Source organism: Cornus florida, unplaced genomic scaffold, assembly GCF_030987335.1.
Source record: "Cornus florida cultivar Cherokee Brave unplaced genomic scaffold, ASM3098733v1 CherokeeBrave_3.0.0_Hap2_Chr11, whole genome shotgun sequence".
NCBI classification, from domain to species: Eukaryota; Viridiplantae; Streptophyta; class Magnoliopsida; order Cornales; family Cornaceae; genus Cornus; species Cornus florida.
In genome coordinates this window covers 112,430,990-112,450,277 of record NW_026775581.1, presented here as the reverse complement: position 1 = coordinate 112,450,277, position 19,288 = coordinate 112,430,990, and the positions used below count along the sequence as shown (strand labels likewise).

At 33.6% G+C, this 19,288-nt stretch overlaps 1 protein-coding gene across 1 annotated transcript; it reads left to right on the top strand.

The window, feature by feature from the left end:
* Positions 1-16,371: 16,371 nt before the first annotated feature.
* Positions 16,372-18,767, top strand: LOC132286919 (transcription factor DICHOTOMA). The gene is made up of 2 exons (XM_059789353.1): positions 16,372-17,752; positions 17,906-18,767. Exons 1-2 carry the CDS (start codon positions 16,664-16,666, stop codon positions 17,972-17,974), a joined length of 1,158 nt encoding a protein of 385 aa, XP_059645336.1. The 5' UTR covers positions 16,372-16,663; the 3' UTR covers positions 17,975-18,767.
* Positions 18,768-19,288: the final 521 nt, after the last annotated feature.

Sequence of the window (19,288 nt, the reverse complement as noted above, 5' to 3'; positions counted from 1 at the left end):
GGGAACTTGTCCCATATTGAATTCGAATGGGAGAGTGATTTGAGTATATATAGGTTAGATGTTAGCCCCACCTTATAACTTAGGCTTTTGGGTCGGATCATGAATTATCCACTCGTTACAAACCGTTTATGTACCTTAGGGGGGATAAAAAGGCTAACTTGGCAATTAATCATATATATCAAACTTCCAATTTATAAATACAAGCATTATTTAATGAATTTAACTTTTACCTTATGAGTCCTAAAAAGAAATAACAAAACCCTTCCCCAAAAAGTTAGAGTTTTCCATCAAAATGAAATGAAAATTCTCTCATCAAAATTAAGTACGAAAGAAGCAATACCAGACAAAACGTAAAGTAAATCCAAAACACATTGCATAAGTAATGTTTTGTGATTAACGGGCTCTCTTTTCAAATAAACAAAATCAGATCTATTTCGGAAGAAGAACAAACGATTTACCAAACAGAGGGAAGAACAGAACAACAAAAACGATTTTTTTTTATGAACTAGAGGCGAACGATTTTTTCCCCCAATATAGAAGAGAATAAGTAAAAAATATATTTTAATTTAAATAAAAAAGTAAAGTTAAATTGTATAATAATGTACTATTATAAGTATAAAGTATAAAGTATAATGTATAGAGTGTTATTTGTTTAATAATATACTTTGTATAATATATTGTATAAATTATAATGTATAAAGTGGCATTCGTGTATATATGGTAAAACAAAAGTAAATTTATTTCTTAACTTGCTGACTTAATGATGACAAGACTGTGTTGGAGAGGTGGTGTTAATCACCATCAGATGCTTGCTGGATGTCGTCCAGTGAGAAAATAACTGAAGAGAATTTTTTTTTATCCCAGGTTATGGGACGGGAATAGGGTGGTTTCGATAATAACTCACTTGGCCTCATTATATATATAAATGTTAACTTTTTACTAAAGTAACCCAACTAATTAATCACCAATGGACTTTTACTATTTTTTGGTTGCTTTTCAGGATTCCAATTTTTTTTTGTTCATATTTATTTGTTATCCAAATAGTTATTATTTTTAGGTCCACAATAATAATATTAAAAAAAAAAATGCATAAACAGAGCAAGCGGGGTAGACATAAGTTCACTTATCCTCCAATGAGGCGTTGGACTTTGAGAAATCAACTCGTCCCAAATATGGGGCGGATATGAGATTCTCATTAATTAAATAGGCGGTATGAGTTTAGGTAAACCTGTGCTATACCCATCCCGTTGCCATCTCTATTCATCGTGAAAAGATAATTGAGTTATTTAATTTATTAAAATAGTGAAAAATGTGCAAGAGTACAAAACGGGTATGTGAAAATGCATTTCTACAATATAATTTTGGGCAAAGTACAATATATCCCCCCCTTGACTATGGGCCTTTTCTAGTGAACCCCCATTGTCTAATTTTTTTACCAAAGAACCATCTCCAACCATTTGAGGGGGGTAAAAGAGTGAATGTTTGGACCAAAAAGTCTTTATTGCTATTTTATTTTAATCATAATTTATCCGAACTTCAAAAATTCATTTATCACAATCCGTACATAAAAAAATTGCAAATAATATATGCACGGAAAACTTATGAAACAAGAATTAAAAAAATATAAAACTTGTGCAATATGCCACAATAACCAGAGAGAAATAGACAATCTATGAATCTACTTCAGCAATCTTATTTTATTTTTAGAAAATGAAATACTCAGGATATTTGCAAAAAAAATTCCAAAATCATTCATTTACATATGGATCATAACATATAAAATATTTAGCCATAACAGAGACTGATTATTCATTTTGATTTTTTTTTTAAATGGCGAGTCTATTGGAAAATAAAAATACCTTGACGCACAATATGATATCATATGAAATCAGTCTCTATTGGGGCTAAATTTTTTATATGTTACGCTCCATGTGCAAATGAATAATTCTAAAAATTTTCTCACAAATATTATAAGTTTTTTTTATTTTTTATTTTTTATTTTTATTTTTTTTAAATAAAATAAAATAAGATTGCTGGAGTAGATTTTTAGATTGCCTCTTTTTTTATTTTTATTTATTTTTTATCACGATTTGTTGCACAAATCTTATATTTCTAGAATCCTTATTTTATAAAATTTCTGTGCATATATTATTTGTAATTTTTTTATGTACGGTTTGTGAGATACGAATTTTTGAAGTTCGGATGAATTATGATTTAAATAAAACAGCAATAAGAGTATTTTAGTCCAAACATTACTCTTTTACTCCTTTCGGATAGTTGAAGAGGGTTCTTTGGTAATAAATTAGATAGGGGATTTACTCGAAAAGGCCCACGGGGTTTATTGTATTTTGCCTTGTAAGTTTTGGCATTTAAAACAACTACAAGTCATACGGTTCTATATTTCAGGAAATAATGTTTTCTAAATGGGAAAGTTTTTGTAATTGAGTTTTTATTTTTAGACAAAAGTGTAAAAAAACCCCTGAAGTTTCACTAAGTGAGCACAATACTCCTGCGGTATAAAAGTGAGCAAGTCCGTCCCTGTAATTTTAAAAATGAACAATTTGCCCCCTTACATTTTACATCCAGCCATTTTCTTTTCATATTAAGATGCACATGATTGATGTTTTTTTATTAATCCCAAAAGTAACCTCCAATATGACCGTTATACCCCATCTTCCTAAAAAAAGGCTTTTATATTCATTTGTTCTAATCAAACATATTTTTGCTCGATCTCATTTGCATTTGCATCTGCTTTCTATGCTCTTCGTCCAAGGTATGTTCATTTAAACATATATATATATATGTGTGTGTGTGTGTGTGTGTGTGTACTTTATTATAGTAAGTTGTAATAGGTAAAAATTATTGTAGTAAGTTGTAATAGATAAAAATTATTGTTGGACCCCCTCCCCACATGTATGTTCACGTGTATTTTTTTCACTTATGTCTTTTCTAGCTAGCTACTAGATGAGTTTTGGGAAATAGATTATATCAAATGGTCTGTACTACAATACAATATAGCTGAGGATATAATACAATCATGAAAAGTACGTAGTCAAAATCCCTCTTGTATATGATTTGAAATGTGGGATTGTAAATTCTTTTTGGCCTCAAAGTCTTTCTCATTCCTCATCTTAAAATAGCTTTCAAGGATTTTATTTGCTTGAAACGTACTTTAATAAGTTGCTAGTTAGTTTTGTACTCTGAATGATTTTTCATCTTTTCGCTCTTTACTGTATCAGGCCATGGATACAAACGAAGAAGCATTACAAAAATATAAAAATACAGATGAGAAAAAGTTAATGGACACGTATTCTCCAATTATTCGTGTAAAAAAACAAAGAGTAAGAAACCCATTCAGCCCGAATTCACATAAATTAGACAAAAGCTCACACGAGGAGTTACAACACTTAAGTCAATTTAGGGCATGCAATACCTCATTATATTGTAGAGGGGATTTAAGATATCCTACCTTTAATTTTTTTATTAAAAAAAGTTAGTTATAGGTAGTAGTATGGTAAATACACAATGACATCAAGTGAAAAATGATCAGAGTTGGGTGAAATGCAAGGGGACAAATTTTTTACTTTTGAAACTACATGGATTAACTTGTTTTCAGGAAATTTTTTACAATTCTACCTTATTTTTATATATATATTTTATTATTATCCTAGTAAGGATCTCATCCACGAAGAGTGAACCTTCAACCTTGTTATATTATATCAAACATATAACAATGTAATTTATTTATTAAGAAAGAGAAGAAGGAAAAAAAGGAAGGGGAGGGATCAAATGAATGAATATTTAAAACAAATTTTAATTGTAAAATACCCTATTTTGCCCACTTTTTTTTCAATCAAATTCTATATTATAGCAACAATCTCTTTCCAGAATTAACGTTTATCTTCCTAGATTGCATAAAATTTGATAGTCAATACAATCAAGAAGGCTCAAACACTTCCACATGGGTTTAGTAGAGTTGATAAGGTAATGACCTGCGAATCACGACATTCCAAAGTTCAAATTCATCTATCTCTATTATTCTCCCTTCAATATGAAGGAGGTAACAGCCAGTGTTCCCACGTAAAAAAAAAAAAAAAAAATACATATAAAAAATTGTAACTGTAATTACTCTTCATACCTTTCAGGTCATGATCACTGGTCGATCATAAAATTTGATTTAAAATCGAATATTAATCTGAATTCTAGTACAACCAATTGTAGTCCTAATCAGTACCGAAACCCCCTAATCACGTCCCGAGCTCAACCAATTGAAAAGTCTAGGAACATGATTTGACATCATATTTGTGCTAATTACAACCTTTGATCATCAGCGGGCCCACTCAGCGGCCTAAATTAAGTCAAATTTACAATTTAGGGTTTTCGAATCCAGACCGATTCCTGATTATTGCACAGATCATCATCAATCTTCATTAAAATATCTCAATAAAATAAACATTTCCACACTTAAATTCAGTCTTTTCATTCGCTGATAAATCACTCGCTTCATTAAAATATCTCAACAGGCCCCATGAAGGAAAACAACTGGCGGGAATTTAGAAAACTAGAAAGTCAACAAAAGGCCAACCCAAAGAAGCAAGACAAACTCAACAAAGCAACCAAGGGCATGTTTGCAACCGCCTCGTATTTTTTGCTGTTATGATTTGAATATATTAAAGAGTTTTTTAAAAAGAGGTGAAAATCGAAAGTATCAAATTGATGCTTCCAGTTGCTTATGCACTCTAGCAAAAATAAAAAACTTTAAAATGACTTTTTAATTAATCATTTAATTTTTCAAACTTAAAATATTTTTTTTACTAACCATGTTTCATGTTTTTTTTACATGTATCGGAATAATATTAAACACACCGACTTTTGCTTCGGTTTCAAAGCAAAAACACAAAACAATTGTGATTACCAACTGGACTCTAAGACAACTACTTCAAAAAAAAAAGTGGGAAGACCAACAAGCCTGTAGCCTAGCGATACAATGCTCCTACTTTTAAAAGTGAGGTTAGGGGTTCGAACCGAATTCCTGTTTGGTTCACTTATATCATACCTCCCCTCAATGAATATTGAATTTATATTGTTCAGTTAATCCAAATATTAACTATTAGGAGTCATAATGTGAACAAGAATTTTTGTGGTATCCGTTTACGACGTGTAATTAAATAAAAAAGAGTGTGTGTGAGTCTCAACTAAGAAGGAAAAAAAAAAAAAAAAGTGGAAAGTTCTGAGGTAGCCTGCTACACTATAGGCAGCAGGGCAATTATTCATTTGTTGAGATACCAATTTCAAGTATTGACAAGTACATTGTGGGAGTTAATTGCCCAAAATAAAAGTAAAAAAATAATAATAAATAAAAATACCAACGGACTTGGCCACAACGGAGAGTTTAATAGGCTTAGACATGAAGAATATTCTGTTGTTTCTTTCATTCTATATGCCATGAACAGAGACTGCTAGAGCCATTTTGAAAGAAAAAATGCTTGATGGTTTTGGAATTAGAGGACCAATTAACTAAATACCAATGACGGCCTGTCAGTGATAGAAGTGTAAAAGCTTCAAACATTCCGGAAAAAAAATTCTAAATTTGAAAGGAGAAAAAGAATTGGAAAAATAAGCGATTGTGGTTTTCCTTCATCAAGAGAGAGAGAGAGCAAAGAACAAAAGTTTGGAATGTGAAAATCAACTAAGCATTTGTAAATCTTTAGGCTACTCGTAACACACTCCCTGGAATTATTAAATATCTCAAATTCTAAAGTCCACAACATCTTACTTTTTCAGGTTGTGAAACCATTTTTAGGAGAAAATTACCATTAAGGAGCCCCTAACTATTGCTTCGATCTAAAGACCACCAAAGTCCTATTGATTTTCAATAAGTTTACATAACTCAATCTTCCACACAAGTTTACATAACTCAATCTTCCATTTATACCCTTCTTAAATTATAATTTTGTACAAATATTGGCTTATTTTCTAAACTATAATTTTAAACTATTAAAACATGTTTAATATTTCCTTAACGCTTAACTTCTTTATTTTTTTATTTTTGCTCAAGTTATAATTTAACTAAAAAATATTTGTCTTTGTACAAATATAAGAAAATTTACCAAAAAAAAATATAAGAAAATTATTACTAGGATATTTACTGTAAAAAAAAAAAAAAAAAAATTATTCAGAGGAATAAGTTCTTTATATATATATATATATTTTTTTCAGCAAATAAGTGAGAAGGAATAAGTGAAATTTTCTTAAACAATTTAAAATTGAAAGCAACTCTTATATAAATTGAAAATATATAATTAGAAATTATAAATGGTAAAGTTAGAAGTTTGAGACATTTAGAAATTAGAACTAGTTAATACTAAAATATATACCAAAATGTATGACTTTGTGATATAACTAACATTAATTCATGTTTTTGGTCATTAAAAAGAAAAAAAAAAATAGGACTTATTATTACTTTTTCCATTTGCAATAGTCTAGTGGGTTAGTACCTCCAGTGAATTTTGGAATATCAGGTTTCGACTCTCTGCATGTACTAATCTAACTATTAACCCTTCTTGTAAAACAAAAAAAATACTCATCCGTCTCATATAAGTAGTTCATTATTTTATTTTTACATGTCCCAAATTAGTTATTCTCTTCGAAAAATCAAAACATCTTTTCTACATATTTCCATCATTGTCCGTTATCTTTTTAAAAAATTTCAAACTTTATAACTATATATATTTAAATTAGAAAGGACAATTTAATAATTTTAAATAGGGACAATACATTAATTATATGTCCCTTAAAAACTCTAATTTTTATAAATGGACCTCTTTTGTGGGATGGAGATAGTATTACCTTTTCTAATTTTTTCTGATTAGCGAGGTTTGACTTTCTTCTCGGACTATGAGAAGACTTGTGCACCTGTAAGATGTTCTAATTTGTAGTGTTTTTTTCCCTGGAAACTCAAGTTACAAATTTGTTTCAGTTTGTTGGCCTTGAAAGTGCACTTTTCTTCTCCATGGTAATTTTCTTGTGCTCGTTTATTTAAATTAAATTTTATTTTTTTGGTATTAGTAAACTCATCATCCTACCTAAAAACGAAGGGGAAAAAAAACAAAGAACAAAGAAAAAAGAAACTGTTTTAGGGCAAAATATTGATCCATAGAGTAATCCTTTAACCCCCCCCCCCCTCCCTCTTGGGTCCAAAAGAATAAAATACAAGGGTATGTTCCCTTAGAAAAGCATCACTACTCCAATTTGGAACAGAGAAGAGACATGACGATCTGCAGTCAGTCGATAAACCCCCCTCTTCGGTGTCTTAATTCAACTCCTGATATGAGCCATTTAAGTAAACAAGCGGCATAAAATTTGAATTGACACCTATAGAAGGAGAGACTATCTCACATCAATTGATTCACATACATACATATATATATATATACACGTACTTAATTATATAACTGTATGACACACCACAAAGAATTACTGGATGTTATAGAACCTTTCTGACAAAATTACCTGGGTTGGAAGTTGGAACCAATAAGTTTTTCACTATTAAAGCTGCTAATTGGGATTCTTTCAGATCAAGAGGGGGATAAAGTTTCACGGTATATATATATATATATATTCTGCTATTTTGTTCAAAGGATTCATTCCCAGGCAGATTATATATTATGGCCTGCAACAGACTTCCAACTCAAGACAGATCGATATAAAAATATGGGCCTTATACAAAAAGCAACCACATGCCTTAATCTGCAAAAAGGTTGTTGGAGTTGGTGGGCTAGTGAACACAAATGGGATACACTCACTTATATTCAAGTGAATTAGTAAACACACAATTCAGAAACACTCACATCTATAAAGCTGAATTCTTTATCTTGTATTGCTCAATTGTTTGTTGTGTTCAAATACACTTACATGACTCACCTATTTATACTACTCATTGGATACTTCTAGTACATGAATTTAATACATGCAATGAGCCACACAACGAACCAAAATATTTCATATACACCAAAATGTTTCATATACTAGCAATTATTATGAGATTCTTTGCACCTTCTCAAGTATCACTTGGTCTTTATAGATGAATTTAGACAAGTCTAGATTAATCTTCCAACATCCCTCCTTAAGCTAGACTTGTGCAACTCCAAGTTTCTCCTTCAATTTGATAAAACTTTTTAACTTCAATGCTTTTGTAAAAATGTCTGCAATCTGATATTCGGTTTTGCAGTGTTTGATGACAATTTCTCCATCTTTAACCAAATCTCTAATGAAGTGATACTTGATTCTAATATGCTTGCTTCTGCCATGAAAAACTGGATTATTGCTAAGTGCAATTGCTGAATTATTATTACAAAACAGAATAGTGTCTTTCATCTGAAAATACTTCAAATCTTCTAATACCCATTTCAACCATAGTGCTTGGCAACCAACCGTGGACAGAGAAATATATTCAGCTTCTGTCGTTGAAAGTGCTGCTCCAGGTTGCTTCTTTGATGCCCAAGATACTGCACCTGAACCAATGTTAAAGACATAACCAGAAGTACTTTTGTGATCATCTCCACTACCTCCCCAATCACTATCACTATATCCGACCAGAGTTGAATTTTGAACCCTCTTGTAATGAATTCCATGATCAATTGTACCTTGAACATATCTCAGAATTCTCTTTCCAGCATCCCAATGACTTTGCTTTGGTGCTGCCATGAACCTACTTAGTATGCTAACTGAAAACATTAAATTTGATCTTGTTGCAGTTAAGTACATAAGAATTCCCACAAGACTTCTATAGATAGTAGCATCAAAATCTTCACTCACAAAATTTTTGCTCAACTTCAAATCTACTTCCATGGGTGTTATACTTGGCGAGGCTTCCTCCATTTTGAACTTTGCAAGTAAATCTTTTGCATATTTCTTTTGTGAAATTATGATCTCATTATTTTCTTGCTTAACTTCGATTCCAAGGAAATAATGAAGAAGACCCATATCTGTCATTTCGAACTCATTCATCATCGACATCTTGAACTCATTACACATCTTCTTATAACTGCTGGTGAAAATTAAGTCATCGACATATAAGCAAACTATTAAAATATTTCCACTTTTGTCTTCTTTGGTGTAGAGAACATGTTCATAAGGACATCTCCTGAACCCATTCTTTATGAAGAAACTATCAATGCGACTGTACCAAGCCATTGGAGCTTGCTTTAAACCATATAAGGCATTCTTTAATGACATACCTTGCCTTCTTCACATTTCTTCATATAACCTGGTGGTTACTCAACATAAACTTCTTCTTTGATGTAGCCATTTAAAAATGCTAATTTTACATCCATTTGATATATTTTCCATCATTTTTGAGCTGCTATTGCAAGAATTAATTGAACTGTCTCCAATTGAGTCACCGGATCAAAAATTTCTTCATAATCTATGCTATGCTTTTGTTTGTAGCCTTTCACAACAAGTCTTGCCTTGTACTTATCTACTTCTCCTTTCTCATTTAACTTTGTTTTGTAAACCCACATCACACCAAGTGGTTTCTTGTCTTTAGGAAGCTCGGTCAATTCCCATGTCTTATTCATTTTGATTGCATCAATTTCTTGGTCTATAGCTTTCTTCCATTTTTTTTCTTTTGCGGCTTCTTCAAAATTAATTGCATCAGCAAACATCACAAAATTTATCAAGTCATCCTCATCAATTCTTCTTGCTGCTTCATAAATTTGCTGGATACTTCTTGTTTTTGGAGAAGGCGATTCTTCATCACTTGATGATGATGAACTTGAGTTTGGAGAATCTGGTGTGTTTTCAACATGCTGAACATCTTAATCTTCTTCTTTGCTTTCCATATCCACAATAGTTGAATTCTTTTCATGAATAGTATTTTCTCATTTCCATGCTTCTTTTTCATTGAACTTCACATCACATCTCGGCTGATGATTATCTTCTTTGAGATAAGATTGTACAACCTATATGCCTTTGAGCTTTCACTGTAGCCAACAAAAACACACTTTTCAGATTTATCATCTAATTTACCTCTCTTCTCTCTCTTCTCGTCTGGAATATGGGAGTAAGCAATACTGCCAAAAATTCTTAGATGATTAACACTAGGCTTTAAACCGCTCCAAGCTTTATGAGGAGTCATTCCTTAAACAACTTTATTGTAACTCGATTTAGTAAATATACCCATCTGATACTGCTTTACCCCAAAAAACTTTGGCATCCCCTTTGCTGTCAACATACTTCGAGCCAACTCCATGATGGTTCTATTTTTCCTTTCAGCAACTCCATTTTGTTGTGGAGTCCCTCGAACAGTTTTTTGATGTCGAATACCATGCTTGATCAAAAATTTCTTATAATTGATGTACTCACCACCTCGATCAGATCGTATGGTTTTGATCTTGTAGCCACTGTCATTTTCGACAAGGGCTTTGAATGTTTTAAATCTTTCAAATGTTTCACTATTTTCTTTCAGCAAATAAATCCATATTTTCCTGCTATAATCATCTATAAATGTTAGAAAGTAACGATTACCTCCCATTGACATGGTTCGCATTGGTCCACACAAATCTGTATGTACTAACTCAAGTGGCTTTGAAGCTCTTCACGCCTTTCCAATGGGAAAAGGCTCTCGATGATGCTTTCCCATAAAGCAGGCTTCACAAACTCCATCTTCTCTATTGATTCTTGGCAAACCTTTCACCATATTCTTTTGATACATGTAGGATAATGAGTTGAAATTCACGTGCCCATATCTGTGATGCCATAGCCACGATTCTTCATTCATCACGACACTAAAACTGACCATCTTCTCATACATAAGCTTCAATGGAAACATTCTATTTTGTGTCATTTGTACCTTTGTAATCAACCCACCATTTTTGTCTTTGACCACACAAACATCATTGTTGAAGCGTACATCATTTCCCTTTTGTAGAATCTGTCTAACACTCAAAAGATTATATTTAAGACTTGAAGCATAATATACATCAGTAATCTTCTGCACTCTCTTCTTATTTTTTACAAGAATGTCGCCTTTTCCTCTGATAAAATGCCTTTTATTATCACCAGTTTTGACTTCACTTTGGATAGATTCATCCAAGTTTGCAAAGGCGTTCTTATCTCCAGTAACGTGATTGCTGCAACCACTGTCGATATACTATATATTTTCTGAAACTTCTTATGTATTGCAAGCCAACATGAAAACTCCTTTTTCCTTTTCTTCCTCCTTGTGTATGAATGTCGAACTGTTACTTGCTTCGTTATCATTCTTTTTGAACCAGCAATCTGCATGAAAATGCTCCAGTTTTCCATAATTGAAACACTGGAAATGATATGAGTCACCACAACCTCTACCTTGTCCTCTGCTTCGACCTTGGCCTCGACCTCTATTCATTCCTTTTCCTCTTCCTTTATTAGGAGGAAATTAGCATTTTCCTTAGACTCAAAAGTTCTTCTTTCACTATTTCTTCCTCTTCCTCGGCCACCTCGATCACTTCTTGTTCCTCTCGAACCTTCTCTAAAAGAAGTTTGAGCATGAAAAGCTTGTTCTAGAGACGTTGAATCAAAATTCTTTAATCGAAGCTCATGAGATTGGAGTGATCCCATCAAGCTATTCATTGACAAAGTCGACAAATCTTTCGACTCTTTAATTGCTACAATGATGTGTTCGAATTTTCTGGGCATACTTCGGAGGATTTTTTCAACAATTCTTTGATCTTGAATATCTTCTCCATTCACCTTCAATTGGTTAGTGATCGAAAGAATACGAATAAAGTATTATTCTACACTTTAAGAATCTTTCATCTTAATCGTATCGAATTCAGCTCGAAAAGCTTGCAATCTTACCACTTTAACTTTATCTTCACCTTTATAAGTGGCCTGTAACGTATCCCACGCTTGCTTTGTTGAAATGGCTGTCGAGATTCTTTCAAAAATTACTTCATCAACTGCTTGATATATGAAAAACAGTGCCTTCCTGTCTTTCTTTCGATTCTCCTTCAACTCATTGAGTTGTGCTTGACTTAGCCCCGCTTGATTCACCGGTTCTTCAAAACCGTTTTCAATAATTTCCCATAAATCTTGGGATCCACACAATGAACCAAAATATTTCATATACACCAAAATGTTCCATGTACTAGCAATTATTATGAGATTCTTTGCACCTTCTCAAGTATCACTTGGTCTTCATAGATGAATCTAGACAAGTCTAGATTAATCTTCCAACAAGGGTGCCTGAAACTATCCGGAACTTGTTTTTTTGAAAGCTCTCATATATACTGATTGATGCTATGTTTTAGAGGACCTAATCCGCGGTTTGGATTTGGGATTGAAGAAAATTTAGTTCATATAGGGATATGTAAGTCTATTATTGCTAATTACTCAAATTTTAAAGACACGGTATGTAGAAAACATGAATTAGTTTTCAGCTTCTATGGCATTTTATTTATTTATTTATTTATTTTTGAGGTAATTAAGGGCTTCTATGGCAATTTCCTGATTCTGTTTATGTGAAGCAATAATTATTGGATAGCTTGTTTTCTGTAGCTGGTTTGCCTTGCTTTTAATGGATTGTTTCTGATTATACTGAGGGGGATACGCCCTCCTTTATTCTCTATACCATCTTCATATTTATATAAATTAATTACTTACCCAACAAAAAAATAAAAAAAATAAAACAAATAAAAAAAAAGACATGCATTATCTGTTTTCTTTTTCTCTCTTTCTTTGTTCAATTGAATTATTATACTCCAGCGCCTCTGTAGCTAGCTTTTCATTGATAGATGTATCAAAGATGAAAAGTGGGCTAGCTTAGAACATACTGTCACTCTATCTATCAGTCTAAATCATAAAAGAAAAATAGTATTATACGACGTATGTATCTGTTTTGTTCTCATTCATATGAAAGGAGAGACATCTTTTTAGACATGGCCCAACTTGGGCCTTTCAGTTCAATCACATTAACTCATCTTAATTCAATAATAGAAACACATTATAGAAAAGATTAGCTTTGCAGACCAACCAAACAACTACCTTGTCGCCACAACCTTTGGGAGATTGATATTAAGTGCACATTAATTAATTTCTTGTCACGCCTAAAGCTTTACTAGTTACTGTTTGGTAGGAGGGAAGTCTGGGAGAAAAAGCAAAGGGATGGAAGGGAATCTGGAGGGGGGGGATAGAGACTGGAAAGAGAAGTCCTATCAGTTGTTTGGTACAAGTACATCAGAAGCAAAAGAAGAAGCTAGTGAAGAGGGAGTAAATTAATATCCCTCCAACTCAACCATATAAAGTGGACAAAATGAGGAAGGGAAAAGGGGGATCTTTTAGTACTTATGTGAATGCATTAGGGCTTTATATTTTTATTTTTGTGGGGATTTTTGATTTCCTTAATTCAACTAACCATTTTCAATCAATATTTAAGTTGTAATATTGTTGTTGCCCTAACAATAATATTACTAGGTCAGCCATAGACTTGCAGTACTGTGGGATGGGATGGTCCTCCAATTAGTTCTCAAATACAGAAATTAAAAACCACCAAGATATTTTCCATTGCACAAAGATGAAAAGCATTATTATTATATATGTAGTACAATTGTGTGTGTTGATGAATTCTTGGAATTTAAAAAACTGTAGTTCCCAAAGAAGAAGTTAAGTCCCAAAAGTCTCAATGGGTTGAACTCAAACATTGCATGCTTGCCATATAAAGCTACTGAACAAGTTATAATTGTCCCACAAGTCACCAATAGTCTGATGCTGACCATAGAAAATGGTTCATCTCCCCTATCCATCATATATATACTCATCTAGCTAGCCCAAATGGAATATAATGGGTAACATTGAAAATCAAAGAATTACTCCATAATACAGTAGAATCATAAATATATAAATATATATATTGATCATCACACTACCAATGGACATGTTGACACAATCAGAGCACACATTGAAGTAGCAAATAATAGAGGCTAGCTACTCTCTAAGGAAATGAAAGCACTTGGTTAGGGTTCATATATATATATATATGTATATATATGCTCTCACTGTCACCCACACTTGTATGGTACATTATCACCTGTTTTAGTCATAGTTATCTCATCCTTGAAAGCAACCAAAGAACAACCCAGCTACCATTTCATGTGGTCCTCGTAATAATGCCAGTCTAAAGACGACAGGGCTCAGCTAGGGCACCAGAGATGAGAGGGATAGAGAGAGAGAGAGTGTTAGAGAGAGAGAGAGAGATAAGTGGGCAGGGCGGCATGTATATATGGAAATTAAAGGAAATAGTACAATGCAAATTATATATGGGCTTTTGATTGTAAATTGACTATTACCATAAACAATAGCGAGATGAGATTGAAATAGTGGTTATATATGGCAAGATGTGATTGGCTAGGGTATCAATTAGGTCTTTGTAGTACTGAATATCAGTGGCTATCTGAAGCACAAGCAACTCTTTCCTCACATTTTGTCATGTGAGATATATAGCTAGAGAGAGAGAGAGAGAGAGAGAGAGAGAGAGAGTTCACATTGTGTGTGTGACTGTGTGAGAGAGAGAGAGCTTTTTGGCTCTCAAAAAAAGCAGAGAAAAGGTAAACAGATAAGCACGCGTCAGAGAGAACCAAACAACATTCTCATCTCACAACTCACACAGACCTGGGATATAGATAAACATGTATGTAGAGAGAGAGAGAGAGAGAGAGAGAGATGGGTTTCTCTTTTTAGTGAAAGCGACATGGAGTCATTCAGTCAAAGGAGCATTTACTGGGCAGGCCTCAATGTATTTGCCTTCTGAGTGAAATAATTGTCCTTGTCTAGGGTTAGACATGGCCACGTGGAGCCCCAATAACTATTTCTCATCTCACATAAGGTGGTCAAATATCTCCCCCAAAAAGGCTTTTTTATTTAAAAAAAATCTGAATGAGAATTAATTTGAATTTAAGATTTTTTTTTTTGAAAAATAAGTGTGGTAGCATAATTTTTCCATGACCTCATCATTAAAGTTAAAAGTTGATTTTGATTTTGGAAGTTCTTTTTTTATATAATCTTTATAAATTATTTTTATGTTGCACGCTTGTACGACTCGTGATACAATTGTCTCACAAATCAATTATCTCACAAATGAGAACTAATAGATTTGAATTCATTATCTTTTCACACCAGCTCTCGTTAATAAGAAAAAAGGCAACGCACTAATGTTAAAAAAGAGAAAGCATATATATAAAAAATTAAGCAATAATAACATAAAACAATATAGAGAGTGGCATAAAAAAAAAAAAAAAAGAAGAAAGAAAGCAACCTAGTACTTCAAAATCTCTCCTTTGAATTGTCTCTATGAAATAATGATCTAAAAAGAAAATTTAATGTAAACAAACTTCTTCGAAATTGTTTCTCATATTGAAAGTAGATTTGAATCCATTATCTTTTCGTATCACTTTATGCGAATGAGAAAAGGCAACGCACTAATTGTCTCTCATAAATAAAAAATAAAAATAAAGAAAAAAGCAACCTAGTACAGTAGTACTCCAAAATCTCCCCCACCTTCGTTTTTATTGAATAATGATCTAAGAAATAAATTTTAATAGGTATAAACTTCTCTTAAATACTCTGTCTCTCATCATTTTTATCTCGAAACATCTTCAATTCATGTGTAATGATTGAAAACAAAAGTACATCACTTACCCTAACTATATATTATGATAATTTAATACACACCTTAATCCAAACAACTTAGTATAAACAAAAATAGTGGGGAGTAATGTGTATTTTAATCCAAAAACAAAAATAGTAATGCATTTTGTAACCGTTAGATTTAGGATTGGAGGTAATTGATGTGACCAAAAGAGAGGCCGACTTTTCAAAAGAAACCACCACGACAACCCCCCCCCCCTCACTCTCTCATGCGAATGCTCTCTCCCACGTGAAGTGGCATAAGCAGATCGAAGTGTTTTCTTTTCCATCCACTCACTTCCCACAACATCGCTACAGCTACTGCTCCTCCTCCTCCTCCACCTCATATCTTCTTAGTTTCTCCTTCTTTCCCTTTCATGCTTCAAGCGCCAACTTTTGCATAAAAGCAAGCAAAGACTTCTTTCCTCTTTGTCTCCAGATAAACACTCCCTTCCCTTTCTCATCTTCTTTACACTCCCCCCATCATCATCATAGCCCCTGTTGCTCTCAAAGCTCTACTCCTTGCTTGAGGAAGGTAAATGTACATTCTCTCTCTGTCTCTGTCTCTGTCTCTCTCTCTCACACACACACAATACATAAAAACACAAACACATATATATAAAAACACACACAACAAACACACAAAACCCAAACATTTATATCCCTATTAGGTTGTCTTTCTCAAGCAGCTGGCACTTTGTAAACCAGAATCTATTCTCTCTAGCTCTCACTCCCTGTACCATATACACCTACCCACCCAACCCACACACACTCACTCACAAGGAGTAAAAACAAATATATGGTGAATCTGTTGATTTTTTCTAATCTAATGTTGGTTTCTTGCAGAGAAAAAAGATGGAGTATTGGAACTGTTGGAGCTCTTCCAACTAATATATGGTGTGCCTCATCTCTTTCCCTAGCTGATCTAGTTCCCTTTAAAACCTAGCTAGGGTCATATTGAGTGCAATTACAAAGACACCTACATATATCTAGCTAGATGTATCCCTATCCCTCCAACACCAATGGCAACAACCCATTATCTTACGTTCATGATCACCAAGCAAACAGGCCTTTTCTCAATGACATCAACCCCAATAATTGCAATAAACAAGATGATGATACTACCTCTTCCTTGTTCTACTTCCCTTCTCCATACAATCACTACGAAGACGACACCATTTTTCTCGAACACCTCCATGACCTTTTACTCCAACAGCAGCAGCAACCCTTAACAACAGCTGTTGATTCTGTCGCAGTGGATGTGATTAACATGGCTGCAGATTTGGATAAAAACGTGGCCGATCTGAAAAAAGACAGCACGAATGAGCAGAAGATCCCAAGAAAGAGATCTTCCAAGAAAGATCGCCACAGCAAGATTGATACCAAGCATGGCCCAAGAGACAGGAGAATGAGATTGTCCCTCAAAGTGGCTCGCAAGTTCTTCGACCTGCAAGACATGCTTGGCTTCGACAAAGCTAGTAAAACCGTCGAATGGTTGCTGACAATGTCAAAATCTGCCATCAAAGAACTCGCTAGCAGCCTCTCCCCCATGAAACAAAATTGCAGTGCTGGCGGAGACACTACATCTTCTATTTCTGAGTGTGAAGTGGTTTCTGGGATGGATGAGTCCTCAATTAGCAAAAACCAGCATGGAAGCATCGCCAAGGGGAAACTTGCAACGTGTATTAATGCTAAAGAGAAGAAGGTTAGAGGATCGCGAAAAAGTGCATTTCACCCTCTTGCAAGAGAAATGAGGGAAAAGGCAAGAGAGAGGGCGAGGGAGAGGACAAGAGGAATAAAGAAGATGCGCGATGAATCAAAACTACATTCGGGAGAAATGAAGGATGGTTTAAATCAATTAGGGTCGTGGAGTCCCTTTGAAAATGGCGAAGATTCGGGTACCCAAAGTCGCAACAACATCAATCCTTCCTTTGAAGTGCTGGTTGAGGCTGAAGAACGTATCTCTCGCGAGCAGAATCATCTAGGCACACAAGATGACATGGTGGGTGATTCTTGGGTGATTACAGGCAATTGGAGTCCATCTGTCGTCTTCAACTATCAGCAAACTACTGGAATACCCCAAGAGGTAATTAGTTCTAACAAATTTCCTGAAAGAAAAATCAATGAACTTAGTTATATGTTGTGCTATATATATATAGATATATGACATATATGAACTAATAAGTAAGTCCCAAAACTCAATTGAGATTTACTGACCACCACACAAAATTGTGTGCAGCATCAGTACACAGACTTCCAATTCTGTGGCAAACCATGGGAAGTCTACAACAACATAAATCTACCGTAACATGTGCATCAACTGGCCGGATATATACCTCTACAAGAAGGGTATATAGGTTTTCGTTTTCCTTTCCCTTTGAAGTGTAATTTAGGTGTCTATATCTCTGGGTTTGCATTTTCTCTTGTGAAAAACTTTGTCCATGATTGTTATGTGTCTTTCATTAATGAAAATTTCTATCTTCTTGTGGAATATCTATCATGTCCTTGTGAAGGCGCTTTATGGTTTCAAAGGACGAGGAAGATAAATTAACCTGATCCACCCAAAATTGGATAATATATATTATCATATAGTTCTGCACCTCATAACAATTCCCATGCCTGTCCCCTAATTATTTTTACTTTGGAATAGTACTGCTAAAGTTCATTAATAACCTAAAGAAAAAAAAAAAAAGTAACCTAATGAAAAAATGAGCAGCAAAGTCAAACTAAAATGACAAGGGTAGGGATCTTCATTGTGAAAAAAATTCTTCTAATTTCTTTATACATATACAAATATCTTCTTGGAAATGATATGCATGCGAGTCCTATTTTATTTTAAAAAAATTGTAGCCAAGATGGCATGATCTCTCGTCTCCAAAGGGAAGGTTTAGTGTTCCTCCCCTGCTAGGGTCACTATTGTAGGAGTCTTTTTTTTGTTTTGTTTTGTTTTGTTTTGTTTTTGCTTTGGTCCTTTTCTAGCAATGAATCTTAATTAAGTACATGTGCATGCATCTTAATTCTGGTTGATAATCAGATTCACAATCTTCAGTACTCCATGCATCCAGCTATGGAGATAGCACCCAATCCTGAATAGATGAGTAGGGAACATACCGAACTTTATATGGTCAGTAGATCAACTAAAACTTCTTCCCTAATTCTGGACTGTGGAGACTTTTGCAGTCACTTTCTCAAGTGTCTTCCAGTGAATGGGTTCAGTTAACCAAATTTAATGAAATGACTGAAGTGACTCATGACATGTAGATCCACTACTATGGTTACTTCAGTTCATGCTTTCAAAGTGAATTGTGACACCTAGGGTGATAGATATTTCAACCTCCATTTAGTTGTCTCATACATTTAAGAATAAAATAAGGCTTGGAAGGAGCCAATTAATATATGTAGTAAAGATTATTCTTAGGATTGACTAGAGTTTTTATTTTGTTTTCAGCTCAGGAAGTCAATAAAAGATATTACGTTTGAAACCTTGATTATTGATGATAATCATAGTAATCAATTTATAATGTGTATATATGTTGTAAAACAAGTATTTTCTTACCAAAAAAACAACAATAAATATTAAGCAGGATATATATAGTTAAAAATCGGCAGTGCAATAGGCTTT